The sequence below is a fragment of the Rhinatrema bivittatum genome, chromosome 4 (assembly GCF_901001135.1).
Source record: "Rhinatrema bivittatum chromosome 4, aRhiBiv1.1, whole genome shotgun sequence".
NCBI classification, from domain to species: domain Eukaryota; kingdom Metazoa; phylum Chordata; class Amphibia; order Gymnophiona; family Rhinatrematidae; genus Rhinatrema; species Rhinatrema bivittatum.
Window position 1 is genome coordinate 153,490,153 of NC_042618.1, and position 12,811 is coordinate 153,502,963.

The 12,811-nt window shown below is 44.7% G+C and overlaps 1 protein-coding gene across 2 annotated transcripts in view; it reads right to left on the bottom strand.

The window, feature by feature from the left end:
• Window positions 1-12,811, bottom strand: part of G2E3 (G2/M-phase specific E3 ubiquitin protein ligase) — a 195,990-nt gene that overhangs the window by 91,782 nt on the left and 91,397 nt on the right. For both annotated transcript variants that reach the window (XM_029599007.1, XM_029599006.1), the window contains 2 exons: window positions 7,139-7,304; window positions 6,272-6,378 (listed from right to left, as the gene is read on the bottom strand). In XM_029599007.1, coding sequence (XP_029454867.1) covers window positions 6,272-6,378; window positions 7,139-7,304 — 273 coding nt within the window. The remainder of the gene's footprint in view (window positions 1-6,271; window positions 6,379-7,138; window positions 7,305-12,811) is intronic.

Genomic DNA, 12,811 nt, shown 5'->3' on the forward strand with positions numbered 1-12,811 from the left:
GACCCTCGTATCGGACCGGGGTCTAGCCCGGATAGGGCTGATCAACCCGGTAGCACTGACGCCGGCTGGCGATCTGTGCGGCTCTTTGAGCCTCGGAGACCGTAGACTTTTAGGAAGTTTTCTACCTTACTTGTCTCGGAGTTTCCCGGTCTCTGGCTGCGGGGGGAAAGGGAAAGGTACCTTCACAGCCGCACTCGAACTTGCATCCGCTGCCTTTCAGCCGCAACCATTGTCGGGGGCTAAGTCCACACCGGGAACTGGCTGCCAGACCGAGGTCTACCTCTGAGGGATCGTGGAAATCACCTCAGGAATTCTCAACTGGGGGCATGACCCATAGGTATCACCGCAGGAGAGCGGGGCTCGTCTGTAGAGGTAAGATTTCTTTGGTTAGAATACTCTACCGCTGTGCAAACGTGTATAGAGTCCCGAACTGCTATGGAGACGGAAAATACTGAAGAGCAGAGCATCCTGCAGGGGTATATGTACTAGGGCTGATGTCAGATTGAAATCTGATCAATCTTCAACTGCTATGAGGAGCACACTCTACCCATTGGTCCTGAGTTCATCTGCTACATGCTAGGAAAAAGTGATTTAAAAAAAGCTTGAAGAAGGGTCAAAGATTGGGCAGCTGGGATTCAATGCCAAGAAGTTCAGAATCATGCATCTCTAATGCAGCAACCCAAGAGCTGTATTCAATGTTGGGGCAGGGGATGTGTGCAAAAGACTAATGTGCATGGACCTGGAGAGGTATCTTGGGGCAATGCCTGTCGATCTGAAGGCAGCAAACAAACGTTACAAGGGGATAGCTAAAGCCAGAAAAATTCTGGACTGCCTAAAGAGGGGAATAACCAGTAAAAAAAAAATGTGATAATGCCCTTGTACAGGTCCTTGGAGAGGCCTTACCTGGAGTACTGTATTCAGTTCTGGAGACCGTATCTCAAAAAGGATAGAGACCAGATGGGAGCGGTTCAGACAAAGGCAACCAAAATGTTATGGGGTCTGTATCGGAAGATTTGTGAGGAGAGGCTAAGTATCTATATAAGTAAGTTCCTGGAGGACAGAAGGTGCAGGGGAGATATCTTCCAGATACCTGAAAGGTATTAATGATGCACAAACTTTCTCTGCTATTAACTGCATCAGTAGCGTGGGATCATCTTAGTGTTTGGGTAATTGCCAGGTTCTTGTGGCCTGTTTGGCCTCTTTTGGAAACAGGATGCTAGGCTTGATGGACCTTTGGTCTGACCCAGCATGGCAAATTCTTATGTTGTAAAGGAAACTAAAAATAGGGGTCACAACTCAGAACCAACATTAGGAAATATTTCTTCACAGAGAGGGTGATGGATGCTTGGAATGCCTTTCCAGAAAAGATGGCAAGGACGAAAACAAATTAATTCAAAAGGGCATGGGATAAACACTGCGGATCCCTAGAGGCTAGATATTGGAAACGAAGAAAGGAGTGCATGGGGAAAACATGCATGGAGTGGCACCAACTACCCTTAACAGAAGGCATGGGGGTAACCTGCATGGAGCGGCAGTTATTACTATGAGCAACTTGCTGGGCAGACTGGTTTTTTTTATCTGCCATCATTACTATGGGTTTTATCCAATGTCACGTATATGAGGACCGATATTCTGCTGTCATTTGTGAATACAGGTAAGCAACTGATTCCTCCAAGGACAAGCAGAATGGCAGTCCCTAGCTACAGATCACTTCAAATGAAAAAGGGGGAGGGGAGAAGAAAAACTAAACAAGAAGCTCCAACTGGCTAAAACGGTTTTCAGTAGCAACATGATATTTTTACATTTTTTCTATTTTCTTTGCTGGCTACTCTTATAAAAAGAAACAGGCCCTAGGAAGGATGAATTGGGTGCTAAACCTCAAAAGATTCCTCAGATTGTCATATTGGGAGTCCCTGTCCAAACAATATTGTGATGGGAATATGTGGAGAGAACTCCTCATCACAGACTCGCAGATCCACATGGAGACTGATCTTAGATAGGCAACTGATGCAGACATGGCTCTAACTATTATACTTGAAATAGCCAACCAGATTCAGACCCTCCAGGGCAAAAAAGTGTTCAATTCTGGAGACCGTATCTCCGAAGGGACAGAGACAGGATGGAGGGGGTCCAGAGAAGGGCGACCAAAAAATGGATGGTCTTCATCGAATGACTTATGAGGAGAGATTGAAGAATCTAAATATGTACACCCTGGAGGAAAGGAGGAGCAGGGGTGATATGATACAGGCTTTCAGATACTTGAAAGGTTTTAATGATCCAAAGTCAACAACAAACCTTTTCCATCAGAAAAAAATCAGCAGAACCAGGGGTCACGATTTAAAACTCCAGGGAGAAAGACTCAGAACCAATGTCAGGAAGTATTTCTTCACGGAGAGGGTGGGAGATGCCTGGAATGCCCTTCCGGAGGAAGTGGTGAACACCAAAACTGTGAAGGATTTCAAAGGGGCATGGGATAAACATTGTGGATCCATAAAATCTAGAGGATGTGAATGAGAAGAGGCATGGGGGTGGCTTGCGGGAATGACGGCTACTACCTGGTGATTTATACCCTTATTCAATAAAAACACACACGGTTAATGCGACTCCAACATTGCTCTTTGCTTCAACGGCAAGAGACAATGTGGAAAAAAGGATTTGCATTCACAAATAAGCGGGGGGAGTAGCTTGCTTGTTGTGGTGGTTACTACCCCAAACCAATTAAGTTACATACTTTACTTTGATGCGGCTCCAGCACTGCTCTCTACATCAATGGCAGGGGGGGCGGAGGAAATTGGAACCAAAAAGTTACCAATAAGGGCCAAGAGTAACAGATAAGTATGAAAAAATAAGTGTGAAAGCTTTCTGGGCAGACTGGATGGGCCACTTGGTCTTCTTCTGCCGTCATTTCTGTGTTTCTATGTTTAGAGACTGCACAGATCAGGGCATCCACTTTGAGAAATGTAAACCGAATGTAAAGCCAGATCCAGGAGATACAAGCCTTCCAATGTTCAACTGCCTTTAAAATTTGCCTCTGGAGCATCCCATTCAAGATCAATCAATTCCTGAATGGCATTCATCACATGGAAAAAAACAAGAAGCTTTATGCAAGGAAACCAAAATGGGATTCTTCCTTGGCTTCCGACATGGCATCCAAACCAGGAACACCCAGCTGTTTCAAAGTCTGAGAAATCAGTGCCAGCAGTTCAGCTCTATGAAAGAACCTCAACATGGTTCGATACGGTTCCAGTCCTGGAGGAATTTCCCCATTTTCTAGGGAATCAGTATCTACCTCATCCATCAGTGCCATCCGGATTCCTGTCAGGAATACCCACAGGGAGCAGAGGCAAGCTCCAGCACTGAAGCTTAGGACTGGAAGAGGAAGGAGCCACCGGCTGAGGGTCTTACCTGACAGGATTGGGTGAAGCAGAGGACTGCACCTGAAGAAAAACTTGTATGCCTTGAAAAAATTCAACCGAAGAAAAGGCAGCTGGATCCAAACCAAGCCCAGAAGGAACTGGAGCTGGTCGCAGAGAACTCCCCTCGCCTGTGGAGGAGCCAGTCAAAGGCGAACCGAAATCTGGCATTCCTCCAGTCAAGGATAACCAACCTATCATCAGAATGGGAGGAGCCAGGCTTACCAAATCTGAGGACAACAACTCTCCCTGATGTGTGAGCAGTGCTGACACAGGTTAGAAGCCAGGTCAGGCTGAGAAGCCCTAATATGACAGGCAACACAAATAGGAAGACACTTGATTTCTTGTTTACCAGCACCATTGTGGTGGTAAATGTGTGTCTGAACAGCTGGCGCTCAAAAATTAATGTGCATAAAACTGGAGCAAGGCTGAAGCAAGCGAGACAAGGTGCATACACAACTTATGCGACAAGACCCGAAGCGTAGAAAGTCCAAAAGTTGTGCATAAGAGGCGTGCCCAAAAAACGAGTACACAAACGCTTGTGCAGAGCCGATGCACTGCGCACACCAATGGCCTGTAGAGGGCAGCAGAGCGTGCACATGAGCACATAAAAACTCCACTGCAGCCTACCACGTGGTGTGCAAGGAAAAAGCCTAACTACGGGGCCTAGCCCACTGGGCTGCTCAACCCACCAGGCTGCCCAGGTCCCCATCCCCAACGGGAATGAATGTCGGTACGGCAGTCCTAAAACCCCTGTCTCTTAAAAGGTAAAGCAAAGCTGGTTACCTGTAACAGGTGTTCTCCTAGGTCAGCAGGATGTTAGTCCTCACATGTGTGAGGCATCAGATGGAGCCCGGCATGGAAAACTTCTGTCAAAGTTTCTAGATACTTTGACTGGCACACTGAGCATGTCCAGCATACCACACGTCCATGCAGGGTCTCTCTGTTCAGTCTCATAAGTAGATTACGAAAAAATAAAATAAACTACAGGAACCCAACTCCGCAGGGTGGCCGGTGGATTTCCTGAGGACTAACATCCTGCTGTCCTAGGAGAACACCTGTTACAGGTAACCAACTTCGCTTTCTCCTAGGACAAGCAGGATGGTAGTCCTCACATGTATTTGAATCCCTAGCCACAGGCTGGCCTCAAAAATAATGGGACAAATAGACAAACAGATGCCAATGGGCACAACAGAGGTGCTGTTGGAAACAGTGGGGACAGTCTGAACTCAAACCTTTGGCCTTAGGTAGGAAGTTTGGGTTCACAGCTGAAAGAGGTTCCTGACGACAGACTGGCCGAATCTGCTATACTGGCAGCCATCCCTGTCCAGACAATGAACTGCGAAGATGTGGAGAGAACTATGTCGCAGCATTGCAGATCTCCTCCATTGGAACTGCATGCAGGTGAGCCACAGAAAATCGCCATGGCCCTGACAGAATGAGCCCTGACGTGGCACCCCAGTTGCAGTCCGCTTGGTCATATCAGAAGGAAATGCATTCCGCTAGCCAGGTGGAGAGAGCGAGTCTGCTTAGCAATAGCCACACCCAACCTGTTAGAGTCAAGCGAGACAAAGAGCTGGATGAACTGTAGGTGGCCTGCTGTCCAGTCCAGGTAGAAGGTCAAGGCCCTCTTACAATCGAGTGTATGCAGTGCCCTTTCCCCTTGGCTGGCATGAGGACTAGGGAAGAAAGTATGCAGGACGATGGACTGGTTGAGATGGAAATCTGTCACCACCTTTGGCAGGAACTTCGGGTGTGTGTTTGAAGAACCACCCGGTTATGGAAGAATCTTGTGTAGGGCGGAAAAGTCACCAAAGCATGTAGTTCACTAACCCTGCGTGCTGACAATCGCTACCAAGAATATAACCTAGGTCAAATACTTGAGGGTAGAGAAGCGCAGTGGTTCAAATGGTAGCTTCATCAGCTGGGCCAACATCACATTAAGGTCCCAAGAGACTATAGGGGGCCTCAGGAGAGGCCGCATCTGGAACAACCCACGCATGAATCGCCCTATCACAGGCTGCACTGAGATGGGCAAACCATCCACCTCCAAGCGGGAAGCACCTATGGCAATCAGATACTCAGATGTACCCGAACGGAGTTGGTTTTAAGCCCCGCCTCTGAAAGGTGCAGTAGGTAAACCAGGAGTTGCTGGACAGAAGGGGTTGAGACCATTCTGCTCACACTAGATGGCAAACATCCTCCACTTCGCAGCATAAGATTTCCTGGTGGAAGGCTCTCTCAAAGCCACCAAGACTTGGCACACCTTCTTAGACATCAAAAAACTGCAAGATCAACCGCTCAACATCCAGGCCGTGAGTGACAGGGCTCAGAGGTTGGAGTGGCACAACCTGCCCTGATCCTACGTGAGGTCTGGGGCAGTTCCCAGATGGACCGGGCCCCACAGGAGTGGTAACCAAACCTGCCTCGGCCAATGCGGGGCTAAGCGACCATGCAAGGGCGGTGAGCAGAATACAGTTTTATATGCGCATTTGTTTGCAGAACTCCATGCTGCATTTGGTGTAACATTTGCAAACACAAAATGTGCGCATAAATTATTGCATCGAGCTCTAAGGGAGGTGGTGGGATTTCATAGTAAGTTAAAAGCAAGTCAAATTTTTGTCTCATACAGACTAAACAATCTAACTTACCTAACCATTTACTCGCAGAAAGATATCTGAATGCCAATATAGATTGTACAGGAAACTATGCCACAATTTTCAGGCTATTATGGTACTCATTTGCCTTTAGCTGTTTAGTTTCTCACCCTTGTAGTTGGCATTTCTAAAGCAAATTTTATAAAACCACTATCCTAAATTGACACAAATATGTAAAAGATTAGAAATAAAAAAACTTACCTTTCTGGAACATGGATTCCCAATCTTAGCATTTCATTCCGAAACTTCTCTTTATTATTGCATACTGTGCATCTAAAAAAATACAAGCCAGCACTCAGGGCTTGATACTGAGGGAAAGAAAAAGAGAAAAAAAAAAAAAAAGGTTATTCTGCTTTAATCCTTAGCAACCAAATGCATTTATTTTCAGAGGAACAGGTCTGATACTGGCTGCAGAGTTAGAGCCAGTGCACTTCTTCCTTTTCTGAAAGAATACGCCACCATGGCAGCACTCCCATGTCTTTGCTAGGAGGAATGTGAAGACTGGCTCTATTTCCATCTGTCTGAAATATGAAGTAAGGACACTGGTCATTGTAAGTTAGCCTGTGGGATATGACTGAAGGCTTCATTTAGTAGCTTTTTTACTGTCACTCACAAGCTGCCCTCCCAGGGATTCTAGAATCAAGAAAACTGTAGAATTCCAAATATGTACGCAAACTCCTAATCCCAAAAGGAGGGATCTGTGTATTATGGAGCCTGTGGAGGACATGCTAATTCAAAAACCTTAGTTTCTTTCAGAAATATGTTTTAAATAAACATTTATAGCCCACACGTAAATCCAGAGCGCAAGGCAGCATACAAAGCACGTCACAAAAGGCACAAGTAAAAACATAAGGTATGCACATGCTCAAAACAAACCTGCAGGCCTAAAGGCTCGCACTCTAAAATAAACCACCAGCATAACAAGGTTAAAAGGCCAGGCACTACATCAAGCAAAGGCTTGCTGAAACAAGTATGTTGTGCTGCATTATATGGGATTAAGCCCCTTAAGGGGAAAAGTGGGCAAATTCAGACTGCAAACTGCTACAACGCTAAAGAAAAATCTCTCACCTGTAAGCATTCCCGATGAAACCAAGCAGATTTACAACAGGGACTTTGCAATATGTTATAAGTTGGAAGATGTTCTACAAATTCTAAGCATATTGTACAAGGAGAAGACCCTGGTTGCCTGATTGGTGAGCTGTTTTGCACTGGTCGATGATCCCAGCAATATGACCTGAAAATAAAAATAAAAAAAATACACCTCATAACTAGGACTAAATGAGCCCTGTCAGAACAAGAAAAAAAAAAAAGGATTAGTCTTGGCAAAGCCAGGGGAGATATGGAAGGCAGGATAAAAATTCATAGGTTCCCAATGGTAGATAATATGCCTTTGGCGGGATAGAAACAGCTGTTTAACAATTGTTAGGAATTCTTTTTCAGGAACTTAAAGGGTTAAGGTGGGGATCCAATTTGTGATGATCTTGTGACTAATACCATCTTTCAGCATTTTCTCTAACCTTTTTCCCTCATGACAGGGAAAAGGAAGGGTAAGGTACAGCAAGCCTGCAGCCTGCAGCCCCAACAGACACATTTGTAATCAGAAAAACCTCCCAAGATCTCAATGGTGTGGCTACTGGATGAACAACATTGTCTGAAGAAATGACAGCTCTGAGTGCGGAGGATTGTCTCTGCACCAGTGTCCAAAATTCTTCATCCCCATACAACTTATGTGCTATAGTAACTATTGCACTCTCCCCAGACAAATCAGGAAGTGCAGTTAGGTATATAGGTTGCAGCACTAGCCAGAATGAACATTGGCACACAAGGGCCTCACTGCACAGGGGAACACCAATGTACTGGGCCTGATAATAGCTAACAATATTGGAGAACCTGGTAACCACAGGAATGTGGTTACCAGGTTCTCCAGTCAAAAATGGCAGCAACTTCAGAGGCAGACCAGCAGTTTTAGCAGTCACAAGGCGTCTTAGGCACCAATAGTCAAAATGACTGCAGTAGAGATTCCTGCAGTCACTTGTAATGTTCTCCTGGAACAGATCTAGAAATGGATAGCAAGAATGGAAGGATTTTTGTCTGGTTGTCTTTCACAGTTCTGTATGTTTACATCTGACATTTCAGTTAGATTCCAGTTTCAAAATCAGAAATAAAATTATTGGAACAATTTCATAAGTTTAGTTTGTCGTTTATATACCGTTACATCAGACATACCTTCACAACGGTTCACAAAGTTAAAAACAAATATAGAAATACAAAATTTATGGAAGCTCTTCAAAATACAACCTAACACACATAGGGAATCCTAAAACTATTAACACTGATTATTAACATAACCTTATATCATCAATAAATTTTCATCAGGTTTATTGTTCCATTCCCAAACATGTACACATTTTATTATATCATATTAAACATTAGATACATACAATATTTACACAATTTTATAACAATATTATACCCAACAATGCATATACACTAATACATATCACCCATCATCATGAACATATATTATCACACCATATATTACAGTAGATTTAATATGCACATAGTCCGGACATGTCCTAGGTACTAATAACCCATAGCCACAACCCTAACCCCCTAATAACACATAATCACATTCACTCATCATAAAAATTGCATTCCCCATAAAATATCAATGCCATTTATAATGATCCTTGTATTCCTTCCCCAGTGGTGCTTCTAAATCTTCATTAACAAGAGTTTTTTACACCAATCACCCGACAAGGCACCTTGTTTCACCCTAATCGGGCTTCTTCAGGGGATTCTTACAATATTTCCTAATTCCAACCGTACACCATTCTTAATAATCGGGTATCTGGAATACATGTATACCATAAAGTCTATCATTATTCTGTCCAAAACTTTACCCAAAAACTTTTTTTTAAAACCAACCACCAATATATTGTAGCTTACTACCTCTTCCATGTAATCACCACATGTCCGGACCACAATGTCCCCACTTTTCAAACACATCTATGAACACAAACAAATAAGTAAAATGTTATTTAACCATCACCACATCAAAGATCACAGATATTCTCAATATTCTATTGTATATACATACCAGAGCATATCCACTTTACTACCCGTTACTGTTTAATAGATATTCAAACCGGCGAACCACACAGCCACCATGGAGCTCAATCTTTCTGAAAATATATTAAGCAAAATTGCTTACCTTGTAATAGGTGTTATCCCAGGACAGCAGGATGTAGTCCTCACATATGGGTGACATCGGTGATGGAGCCCTATGTACGGAAAACTTCTTTAAAAGTTTCTATGAAACTTTTGACTGGCACCGGAGTGCCTACTGAGCATGCCCAGCATGCTATGATATTCCCTGCCACAGGGGTCTCTCTTCAGTCTTGTTTTGTAGCAATAAGCGATGGCCAAAAATAAAATAATAAAACGTATCGGACCCAACTCCGCGGGGTGGCGGGTGGGTTTCGTGAGGACTACATCCTGCTGTCCTGGGATAACACCTATTACAAGGTAAGCAATTTTGCTTTATCCCAGGACAAGCAGGATGCTAGTCCTCACATATGGGTGATTAGCAAGCTAGAGGCTGAGTCATTTTGTGCTGAAGTAACCGTAAGGTATTGTTATTGAAATGAATCAGCCGAAATCACAGCAGGTTGGATGTAGAAGGAGTTGGGGTTACACTGGAAACAAGTTCTTTAAGACGGATTGTCCATATGCTGAATCTTGTCTTCCTTCTTTGTCTAAGCAGTAATGGGCTGCAAAGGTGTGAAGAGAACTCCATGTTGCTGCTTTACATATGTCCAGAATAGGTACAGAGCGTAGGTGTGCTGTTGAAGTAGACATCGCTCTTATTGAGTGTGCTTTTACTCGCCCTTGAAGAGTAAGGCCTGCTTTGTCATAACAGAACTGTATGCAATCTGCTAGCCAGTTTGACAGAGTATGCTTACCCACTGCTTTACCTGGCTTGTTTGGATCATAAGAAACAAACAGCTGACTGGATTTTCTTTGGGCTGTAGTGCGGTTTAAATAGAAGGATAGCGCCCGCTTACAGTCCAAAGTGTGTAAGGCTCTTTCTCCTTGGTGAGAGTGCGGCCTAGGAAAAAATGTAGGTAAAACTATTGATTGGTTCAAGTGAAATTCCGTGACAACCTTAGGAAGGAATCTGGGATGTGTCCGGAGGACTACTCTGTCATGTAGGAACTTTGTAAAAGGCTCATATGTGACTAGTGCTTGTAGTTCACTGACCCTTCTGGCCGATGTAATGGCTATGAGAAATACCGTTTTCCAAGTAAGGTATTTAAGATCACAAGTATTTATGGGTTCAAAGGGAGAACGCATAAGTCTAGTGAGTACTACGTTCAGATCCCATGGTATGCTTGGGGAATGAACTGGAGGTTTAATGTAAGTTAGGCCTCTCATGAATTTACTGACGAGAGGCTGTGTGGAGATAGCTGCATCTCCAAGCTTGTTATGGTAAGCTGAGATTGCACTTAAGTGTACCCTTACAGATGACGTCTTAAGACCAGAGTCTGAGAGGTGGTAAAGGTAATCTAGTAGCGATGTAGTGGGGCAAGTGAAAGGATCTAAATCTTTCTGAGTGTACCACAGCGTAAACCGTTTCCATTTATAGGAATAATTCTTTCTAGTGGAAGGTTTACGTGCAGCTATAAGTACTTGAGATATAGCAGATGGAAGGTTGAGAGGTTGCAAGATCAAGCCTTCGGGACAGGGATTGAAGGTTGGGATGGTGCAACTGACCCTGTTCCTGAGTTATGAGATTGGGAGCTACTCCCAGGTGAATGGGATCCCTGACTGATAGATCTAGCAGTGTGGGGAACCATACTTGTCGAGGCCAATATGGGGCTATGAGTATCATAGTCCCCTTGTCCTGTTGTAGTTTCACTAGTGTTTTGGTTATGAGAGGTATCGGTGGATACGCATATAACAGGCCTGAATTCCAATTGCGAGCAAATGCGTCCTTTGGTAGGCTGTTCTGCTGCCAGAGGAGAGAGCAGTAATTGTTTACTTTGTAGTTGAGAGGGGATGCAAAGAGATCTATCGTCGGTTGACCCCAGAGTTGGAAGATCTTGAATGCTATTGCTGGATCCAAGGACCATTCGTGTGGTTGGAATTGACGACTGAGGCGATCCGCCACTGTGTTGTGGATGCCTGCTAGGTATGTGGCCCGTAAAAGAATCGAGTGTGTCAGGGCCCAGTCCCAAATCTGTGCTGCTTCTTGACAAAGGAGATAAGAACCTGTCCCCCCTTGTTTGTTTATATACCACATGGCGACTGTGTTGTCTGTTTGGATCAGAACAGTCTTGTGTGAAAGGCAGTCCTTGAATGCATGTAGCGCATAGCGTATAGCTCGAAGCTCCAGGAAGTTTATTTGAAAAGAGGCTTCGAGCTTTGTCCACTTGCCCTGTGTCTTTAGATGGCCAATATGTGCTCCCCACCCTAAGGTGGATGCATCTGTAGTTAAAGTCACTTGTGGAACTGGTTGCTGGAAAGGTAGGCCTTTGAGCAAGTTGTTCATTGATGTCCACCAGAGGAAAGCAGACTTGAGCTCTGGTGTGATGTGAATAAGAGTGGACATTGGCTGAGTGGCTTGTATCCACTGTGCTTTGAGTGTCCATTGCAGTAGTCGCATGGTCAATCTGGCCATAGGAGTTACATGAACTGTTGAAGCCATGTGCCCTTGAAGAATTAGGCACTGGTGAGCTGTTACTTGGAATTGGTTTCGAAGATTGTGAGTCAACAGGACAAGTGTTTGAGCACGGTCTCTTGGAAGAAAAGCCGTTGCTAGTGTAGTGTTCAATTCTGCACCTATGAACTGTATCAGATGAGTTGGTGATAGTTGGGATTTCTGGTAATTGATGAGGAATCCCAAGGAGTGAAGCACTTGGATGGTGAGCTTGAGAGAAGTGAGAGCTCCTTCTTTTGATTGACTTTTGATGAGCCAATCGTCCAGATAAGGGAACACGTGCACTCTGTGCTTGTGGAGATGTGCCACTGCTGCAGCCATGCACTTTGTGAATACTCGTGGTGCTGATGCAAGGCCGAATGGCAGCACTCTGTATTGAAAATGCTGATTTAGTATCCGAAAGTGCAGGTACTGGCGATGAGGAGGATAGATGGGGACATGAGCGTATGCATCTTGAAGATCCAGAGAGCAGAGCCAATCTTCCCTTTGAAGAAGAGGTAGTATGGTGCCTAGGGATACCATTCTGAACTTTTCCTTTCTCAGGAATTTGTTGAGATTTCTGAGGTCTAGAATGGGTCGAAGGCCTCCTGTTTTCTTTGGAATGAGGAAATATCTGGAGTAGAATCCTCTGCCCTTTTGAGGCCCAGGGACCGGTTCTATAGCCCTGGCTCTCAGAAGGGTGGATAATTCTGTTTGAAGAATTATGGAATGTTGATGTATTGTGTAAGAGTGACTTGGTGGATTTCCTTTTGGGATGGTTAAGAAATCCAGCCTGTAACCGTGAGTTATGATGGATAACACCCACTGGTCGGTGGTGATGGAGGTCCAATTGCTGTGGAAGTACTGTATGCGACCTCCTACTGGTGTTTCCTGAAACGGGTTGATGTAGCTGCTGCTCTCTGGGGCTTTTCAGAAACCAGAAGTAGTTGCTGTTTGTGGAGGTGGCTGAGGTCTTGTTGGCCTCTGCCTAGGCTGTTGGCGCTGTGTTGGGCGATTGGCTCTTGGCCTACCAGCTGGGG